Source organism: Pelobates fuscus, chromosome 10, assembly GCF_036172605.1.
Source record: "Pelobates fuscus isolate aPelFus1 chromosome 10, aPelFus1.pri, whole genome shotgun sequence".
NCBI lineage: Eukaryota > Metazoa > Chordata > Amphibia > Anura > Pelobatidae > Pelobates > Pelobates fuscus.
In genome coordinates, this window is record NC_086326.1 from 58,049,636 (window position 1) to 58,059,193 (window position 9,558).

At 37.2% G+C, this 9,558-nt stretch overlaps 1 protein-coding gene across 12 annotated transcripts in view; it reads left to right on the plus strand.

Moving 5' to 3' along the window:
- ANK3 (ankyrin 3) overlaps positions 1 to 9,558 on the plus strand; it is a 557,845-nt gene that overhangs the window by 351,272 nt on the left and 197,015 nt on the right. For all 12 annotated transcript variants that reach the window (XR_010085575.1, XR_010085574.1, XM_063434253.1 and 9 more), the window contains 2 exons: positions 4,288 to 4,389; positions 6,251 to 6,349. Coding sequence is in view for 10 of the 12 variants with exons in the window: in XM_063434253.1 (XP_063290323.1) it covers positions 4,288 to 4,389; positions 6,251 to 6,349 (201 nt within the window). In the remaining 2 variants the exon portion in view is untranslated. The remainder of the gene's footprint in view (positions 1 to 4,287; positions 4,390 to 6,250; positions 6,350 to 9,558) is intronic.

Here is a 9,558-nt window from a genome sequence, read left to right on the forward strand (position 1 = left end):
TTCTATGGTTTCATATTTCATGGTATGATGTCCTTCACCTAATAAGCAGATGTCAACGAGAGAGTCTCAATGAAAAAGAACCGATGCTAACCTTTTCAGTGAATTTTTTTTCCCTCTAGATTTGTCCAACATTCTCTTTTTATGTAATTTTTATAAAGAGTGGGTATAAGTTCTGTAAATACTTTCTAGTTACTTGCATTGTTTCACCATGGATACTAAACTTGTATACGTGCAGTACGTACGGGTACATTCCTTCTGTGCAGACACCGAAAGATATGGCTATCCAAAACAAGATATATTTTATAAAAAAGTTCCGTTATAACTTTATCTAATTCACTGTTCAGTGGCAAACCATTTTAGAAAGGTTTGAAACTGAATGAGGATCCTTGGCTGGCATGAGTTGGTATGGCTATTGCAATGTTGCACGCCTTAGCCATACAATATACTGGAGTTCTATCAGTGGGAAGGTAGAGACAAGGACTTCCGAGGACTCCAGGCACCATAAACATGTTGATGAGATAATGTAGTAATGGTGCCTAAAGTATCTCTTTAAGGGGTTAATGAAATAAGAGAAAAAAAGTATTTTGTTTTTTGTCAGATTTATATATTTTTACCTCTGAGCAGATAGCGAGCTATTGAGTTTTTCCCCATACTTTTATTTTTTTGTTTGTTTTTGCTTCAATATATTTATGTTAAGTTACAATAACTGTTTTTTGTGGGGTTTTTTTGTTGTTATTTGTTTGTTTTAAAGATACTACAAAATGGAATGTTACACTCAATGGCAGACTGTATGGAGCTGCCAAAAAAAAGCTTGACATTCGATTCCATGCTGGCATAAAGTATTCTAGAAACAAGACTGGGGTAAAAACTGTGTCCCTTAAAGAGATTAAAAGGACACTCCACTGGCAAATGCATAAACAAACCGATAAATATAACAAAAAAACTGTTTAGTAGACATACTTAAAATGAAAACATGCATTTAATTATTTATTTTTTATTTGGGGGTATATCTAAAAACAGCATGTGTGTCTGTTGTCATTGCACACCCACCTCTCCCCCCCCCCCCCCCCCATCCCCTCAAAAACAATTCTTCCCAAGTTTAGACTTGCCCAATGCAGCTCGATGAGATATCTTTGCAATACCCTGCCCCTTGAGTTTTGCTCCACTGAGCTAAGCAAACCAGGAAGTAACAGGACCCGTTGTCTGTTTAAAAACTGTGGGGGGGGGGGGAGGGTGGCATTCATTTATAAAAGTGCATTCCGGCAAGCTGAAGTGCTTTATGGGTCCAGAGTGTCCCTTTAAGAGTACTTTAACTCACAAAAAGTAAGTCAATCTGCAAACGAACCTTTATTTGTGAGATTCATGAATTTACACAAAGCTAAAGTTAAACAAATTGCTTCTGTTACGATGCTGCCTTATTCTAACAACATGATGAATTAGCCATGATTTGTACTGCTAAAGAATAATTGTTTACAAAAAAGAAAAAAATAACAAAGGCCTCAATCGGTTTTCAGCAGATTGTTGAAACAGTATCATATTGAACAGATAATTGCAGCAATGTATTGGTATTTATTATATTATGAGCACTGACACCTTAAACAGGAACATTTCAAAAGCAAAGAAAAACTTGTTATTGTACTTTTGTTATTTAAAATCTGTGGATGTTTTATTTAGATTAGATTTTATACTGGTCTGTGCTAAGTGAGCCTGGTGTCTAAATGCAAATTCAAAATGTCCTATGATTTGTACTTTGTAGCTTCCGTCCCATAACAGAGCACAGAATAGAATCATAGAAAAATGATGATCCGTGTGCAGGCAAGAAGAGTAGCTTGAAACGATTTTGGCAGCAGTGATGGTCCAGAGGTTACGGATATGCAGCCAATCTTAAAAGTGAAAGCTCCTCTTTAAAGGAACATTGTACTCCTCCTTAAAGGAATGTAATGCCTGGAACTGGACTGGCCGATGAGGGTGATCTTTGATCTTTTCACCGGCTTGCAGAGATCCCTCTCCGGGCCGGCACTTGTACAGCTTCCACCAGGGAAATCCATTGAGCTCCCAGCCTTTTTAACTGATTGTCTCAAAACTAGAAATGTTTTTCTTGTTGTTTACTGTGACATAGATCTCATTAATAGGGATATAAATGCTTTAAAAATATGTAATAACTCGGGATAAAGATCCATTTTATTTATTACACATTGTCTAGTGATTATATTTGTTGTAAGCAGATTCTGTGTGTGCTGAGCAAGAAAATGCCTTGGCCCAGAGCCCAATAAAAGATGCAAACAATGATGAGTGTTTGTGTTTAAAGCCTTTGTGCCATGTAAATGGAGAGGACTTGCATAACCCCAAATCATGACCAAGTTGGCAAGGACAACGTGCTTAGTATTTACAAAAACAGCCATGAAGTAGACAACAGCACCAACAGATAAAACAATAATGGACAATATAAAATGTTCTAGTTTGGATTTTTTTGGCACCGACTCTATGACTTTTAATGTATTAACATCATGACTGCTAGCGGTGATTCCAGAACCACAGCTGAACATAACTGAAAACTGTATGCAAAGAGATCATGAACATAGCTTTTTTTTTTTTTTTTTGTGACAATTTTAAAAGTTCGAACATGGCTTTATATATTCACTTTTAAAGTTTGTTTTAGAGAAAATAAGCACAGCTAAGAGTAAAGATATGTTCTAAGCAAATTCTAAATTCAAGTTCTAATGTCTGTGTTCGTATCCCTTTTGGAAAGCATTGCCATGATAAACACTATAGTGTAGAATTTTTTTTCTTATTCTAATATATATCGTGTGATTATACAGATACATCAGTCACAGTACATCAACAGAACTTGCGGTGTATATAATCAGGACGACCCTCTACGGAGTTGTTTTCTGAAATAGCCATGGACTCTGACATAGAAAAATGCTATTCCCTTATGTCCTACACTCCAAAGCAAATTAAAGCCAATTGACTAATCGTGCTGGATCTAAAAATTGCTCAGAGGCAGGACAATGCAGTATTTCATATTAATCGTATTATGAGATCTAGACTAGACCTTCAATTTTTTATAAAATTTTTGGTTTGTAGTTTTTTTATCTTTTTCCCTCTACTATCTTGGCTTATGCTAAAAAAAAAGTTCATCAAGTGAAGTCCATAGTTATGTCAAATCAGTCATCTTCTCTGATAAGGTTATTGGTTGCACCTTTGTACTGAGGGATAGTGTGGAGGATAATAATTATAATTCCTCATATTGGACCAAAAGAGACATCACAAAACATACCTGACCTAAAATTGGAAATACACTTGGAATTACTGACATTTCATGTTTTAGCGAATAGCCTTGAAGATTTCTGAAAGTTATATTTGATCATCATCAGCAGATACATTTAAGCACAGTGGAAAATTTTGGTTCAGCCATACCATATCACTTTGTCCCAAATTATATTTAAACCAGGTAGTCTGATGATTCGGACAAACCAAAAAGTTTGGCATATGTGTACTGCAAAATATACCGGTATACATAACATAAATAATATATTTGTTTTAGTACACTGATGCATTTTTCCATCATTTTGCTCATAGATGAAGTGAGAATATTGCGCGAGTTGTTTGTTCCGATGTATGTCCCACCCATCAGCCTAAATTCAAAGGAATTGCCATTCGGCCAAAAACGAATGCACAAGTCTAGATAAGATGTCCTATAAAAATGAAAATCCAGCGCACTCACTTATCTACTAAACAGCAACTTTTTAAAAGAAAACCCCTAATCTAGGAAAAAAATTATGGGGGTTTAGTTCCATTATCTGTTCATATATTGCATAAGCCTGCCACAATGTCAATGTACCCCATCTTTGGCAGGTCCTACTCTTACAGCCAAATGTCTGCTAAATGAGCTACTTACTTGGGCGGAAAATTCCATCTCGAGTTCTCTGTAGTACAAGGCTAAATAGGGTCCTGGGATGAGGCAACTGTGACAGGTAGGGGTGCAGAACCAAGGAGTTGGCTAGACTCCTAAATGTGTGTATGTATATTTGTTAGTTTTATAAAAACACCTAATTTTGGCAAAAATAATGGGGGTTTAGTTACATTATATGATCATACATTGCATAAGCCTGCCACAACGTCAATGTACCCCATCTTTGGCAGGTCCAAATCTAAAATGTCCTGACATTAAACAGGCGAAACGTGGCGAAACGTGCTAATTTCTCAGAGGATGAAAGGTTCTGAGTAAGCGTTTAATTAATATAATACATTGTGTGACAAGAAAAATATTTCTTTCTTTTTCAGTCTGACACAAATGCAAGTTACCTGAGAGCTGCTCGTTCTGGCAACTTAGAAAAAGCCCTTGATTATCTGAAAACTGGGATAGACATCAACGTCTGCAATCAGGTATGAGCTCTGTGTTACATTATGTGTAGAACTTCTGTCACTGGCAAAACAAAACAAGATTATTTTCAGTAAAAAAAAAAATGTCCTTCACTTTCAATTATTTAAGATTACTTGCTTAAAAGATCACTTCAAGCACCATAACCACTACATGTCGCTGTAATGTTTATTGTGCCAGGAGTGACCTGGTGTCCCCAATTGTAAGTCATTAAATTTCTGTTAAAACTCATTTGACTTCTTAACTGGGGTCTGTCGGGCGCAGCTCCCCGTCTCGCCTACCAAAGCCAAAGAGATGAAAGTTCCTGCTTAGGAACTTCCAAAACAAAGTTGGCTTAATGTAGTGGTTTTGGGGTATAGATCATGCCCCTCCTGTCCGATGCTTAATTCTCTACTATTTAGGATTAAATCACTTTGTTAATCTAGCCGCAGCCACACCTCCCTGCATGTAACTTGTACAGCCTTTCTATGGTTAAGTGCTATCTATCTATCTATCTATCCATCCTTTGTTACACAGTCTGTTTAAATTAGAATATATAATATCTCTTTTGCACTGTTAGTAGCCTGCAAGACCCTACTGGAGCCTTATGTGTGTGATTAAGATTAAAGTTCAATTCCCAGAGAAGGAGAAACATGTCTAAAGTAAGTTAATATCTGATGGAAAAATAAAAAAAATTTCCATGCAGGATGTGTCAGTCACAGCCAGGGGAAGTGTGGGTAAGGTTGGAAAGAAAAATAGTGATTTACTCCTGAGTGGCAGAGAATTGAGTAGTGAGACTGCGGGGACATGTTATACACTATAACTGCTTAATTCAGCTATAGCTGGTTTGATGCGTATAGTATTCCTTTAACATTTTTAAAGTGCTGGACAAGTGCAAATGATTAAATAAAATAAAAGTTATCAGTGCTAGTGAGACCTCGGCTTGTATTGTATTGATTCATTGTATTAATCATCTGAGTACAACAGGTTCCAGCATAAAATTGGCATCCCCAATCATCCTGCTGTCCATGGGATGGAAGCTTTCAAGAGTATGTTCATCAGTTTATAAAAGGCAAGGAGATGAACATCTCCCTCAATTCCCTGGAGAAGCTGTATATCATGCACTCAACAGTGTAGCATAAGCTATTATATCATATTGATTAATTTAGAGATGCCAGAGTTCCATAATGGAATATGGTCAATGTCTACTTCTACTAATATTTCATAGAATTATATCAGATAACCAGAGTTTAATAATGTGTATTAGCCTCCCACTTCATCCTCAGGCCTGAGAAAGGTTGACTTTAGTTGTATGCATCCTTTGGTCAATTTGATCACCTCGTCATCCTTCTTTGAGACAGTTTTCTGATTGGGCCAGAAGGCTGCAGCATCAGTATCAGACCTTCATGCTACACCTCGGTCACATAAATATTTTTCCTGTTCTATGGCACTTTTAGCAGCATACCATCTTTCCCCATTCTGAATCAACTGTAATAACTTTTGTGGCATATGATAAAGATCAGATTATTTTAATGAGAGTGTATGGTCAATATGATTTCCCATTTGGGAGTGTTAATGTGCATTGTAAATCTATTTCATGCGATTAATATAAACAATGATTGTAATGGTAATAAATTGGCAAGGAAATATTGCATATAAGTTGTGATGAGGCAGATCATGTTAAATATGTATTTATTTTAAAAATGGCATTGAGTGCATCAATAATATCACTTATATTACGATGCGATATATATATATATATATATATATATATATATATATATACACACACACACAGACAGACACAAAATAAAAAATACATGAAAAATGCTTAGCAATGATGGCGTCTCTATAGATAATAAAATATAATATTTTATTTTTTATCAGAATGGGTTGAATGCTCTCCATTTGGCTTCCAAAGAAGGACACATAGAGATAGTTTCGGAACTGATACAACGAGGAGCAGATGTGGATGCTTCAACAAAGGTCAGTGGTAATAACTCATTGGCAGTTTGGTTAATGGAGCAGCTCCATTGAAGGTAGCAAATCAAAGTATGTATTTGGTTGTTGAACAGTAATATCAAGCAATGATACCACCATAAGTGTGCTGCCTTTCCTATAGTAGATTAAAGAAATAAGTTAGTGATTGATTTATCTTCATTTAGAATGTTCAGCAAGTCTTAAACAAATGTTGGTATAGATGTGGACTCTACAAAAAGTATTTTACTCTGAATAAATACAATTGCAAATGTGAATTACATGAATTTAATTTAGGGACACGTTTAGGTGAAGAACTGACCTTTGATGTAAAAGAGATAGACTCTTTGGAAGATCCCAGGGAATTTCCACACAGAGACTCAGGAGCAGAGGAAACCTGGTCCACCGCACTCCAAAGGTTTCGTCATCTCCATAACTCTGAGCATCCGGGTTCGATTTAGTCCCTCGCCTATCCATTGGTCAGGAGTCTTTCCAAATATTTTGAGGACATAAATTCCAACCAGTAAAACAATTGCTGGGTATAACTATCTCTATCTATCACCAATATTGCTTTCAGGTCTTTGAATTTTCTCATATCTTCCACCTCGTCAACTTACTGTTAATGTGTATGCCTGTCTCTAAAAAATATCACTGCTTTTGCAGGTTCCATCAGTGAGGGTTCCTCACACAGGTCCCAAATCACACGGTCTATCACTTCCCAGTATGGTCAGATCAGTTAACAGTCCCACCACATGTGTTTAAACATCCATTGATCATCTAAGCATCTCCAACATGGTCCAGCACCGAAGGGTTACGGTTGGGAAAAACCATCGAGGTCAAGTACCATCTAGCGAAAATATTGTAGGACTTTTCTTGTAAGCCGGACGATGCAGGGGTCTTATGTATGTGAGCAAGCATCTTATACCAATCTGCATTAGTAAAAGACTGCTGAAGGTCAATAGATAATGGCTCTCCACCAGCATTCCATAGATTGTTGAAATTCTTCTGGGACCTTCACTTATTTCTGTATCAGAAGTTGCTTTAAAGTTTTGAGGCTTTGAACACTGCCCGAAGCTCTAGAACATTCAATGGAAAGTTCTTGGCCAAAAGTCTCCAAGTGCCTTGTGCTATTTGGTCTTCTAGATGGGATCCCAGCCCCAGTGATTGGTGTCTGTAGTCAGGATGACTCATGGAGCTTCTCCAAATGAAAATCCCATGTAGATATTTATTTTGTGTAGCTGCGATAACAGTTATGAACTTTAGGAGTTTTCTTGATTAACTGATGAAGATTGCAATTTCAGAAGATCCATACTGAATTGTCTCAGAAAACTCTGTTGTAGAGGTCTTATCCTTCATTGGGCACATATTCTCAAACCTATTATGGAGGACATGGATCCCAAGAGATGCACTAAATTCCTGTTGACGTATTGACAGTCAACATTTCCCTAATCTTTGAGTGAATCCTCTGTCTTCTGTCTTGCGAGAGCTGGACAATTAGTTGAGAAGTGTTGAAGAGAGCCCCAGTTATATCATCTCCTGTATAAGACAAAGGTGGCTTTTAGATACATTTTCAATCCATGTAGGAAAATAAACTGGATGCATTGATGACCATAGACTAGAAGGGACTGGCTGCAAGAAAAATTATATCATCCAAGTCGTGGTAGGTTGCAAAACACTCCTTTCTTATTTCTTCAATTGTTGAGTTGAGCCAGAACCTTGGACAAGGTACATATAGAGGTACTCCAGTGAAAAGGAAGAGCTCTGATTTGGATTTGACCTCTTTCCACAGGAAACCTAAGGACATTTTGATGCGGAGAAGCAATTAGGATATGGAAGTAGGCGTCATGTAGATCTGTCAACAGCATCCATTGGCCTGGAAATGCCATCTTCAGAGTGAACTGTAAAGATTCCATCTTGAATTTTTCCATATTTTCAGGAAACCATTTAGTTTGTGAGGATCTAGAGTTATTCTCCAACCTCCTACTGCTTTCTTTGTATTAAACAGGTGACTGTAAAATCCATGTAATTTTTCCTCTTTTGGAACTTCTATGATGACTTCCTCCTTTAGCAGAGACAAAATGAAATTCTAAAGAGCAAGTCTTTCCTCTCTCTATCTCCTGGCCATTTTGTCAGCTGAAAACTGTGAACCGTTAAATTCTAGAAGATATAGTCTTGAAAGGATACTTATAACCCAATCAGCTAAAATGAAAGTCTCCCAAACCTTTTGGAATAAGCGCAGGTGCCCTTACTCCTCCAGCCTGGGAGTGCAGCCTATCATTAAACACTTGAACTCTTGTTAGAAGTGAGTCTTCTAGATTTGTTTCTTCTGTTCGATTAATGATCTCCTCTCCAGGGTTAGGGTCTACTTACTCTCTTACTGGCCGGTAAGATATAGTATCTCAAAAGGAAAAGCATTATGTTCTTCTGTGTAGGACATGAGACACTGAAGTTAAGTCTACTACTGGATGAAATCCTGTACCTGCAGCCACATACACCATTTACCTTAGGTGTATATTCCTAGGAACCAGCAACTGAAGCGTCAAAAGGATCAAGCCTGAAGAATTTTCCTTGGGGAAAGTTTCTTATCTGTTTTAGTCCATTCCTCACTTCTTCCTCTGAAGAAGAGAACCCTTTCTTAAATGCTTCCGCATGCATGGATGCATCCAAGGAATCATACTCTGACCACTATGCAGAGTCCAGATGTCTAAGCCTTTACACAGGGCCATATCGTGAAGCTTCTCAAGGAAGAGAGGCTGCCTTGGAGTAGGAGGTATAAACCCCAGATAAGCCAAAAAGAAAAATCCATATTCTAGATAAGACCTGTGTTACTGTCCTATTGGGGATAGGACAAGAGCAAAAAGACTGAGGGTGGAAGGCATAACAGCCTTACATTTTAATTATGTTCCTGTCCAATTAGGGATACTTCCATAAGTTCAACCAGGAAATGTGTATATGTATAGGTATATACCAGATTGGTAACTGACAATCTGGTCTGTTAAACAGCTCCCTAATTTGGTTTACCATAAATATGGCAATCCTGCATAAGGTTACCAATTAATGGGAGTTATCTACTAAACAGCTGAAAGATAAAAATAAAAAAAAAATAAAAAAACTTTAAGATGTTTAGTTGATAGCTCACTACTTCGATATACTTATGTGGGATTGCCATATTTACTGATACCAAAAAGCTCCCTAATTTGGTATCCAATCACATTAAA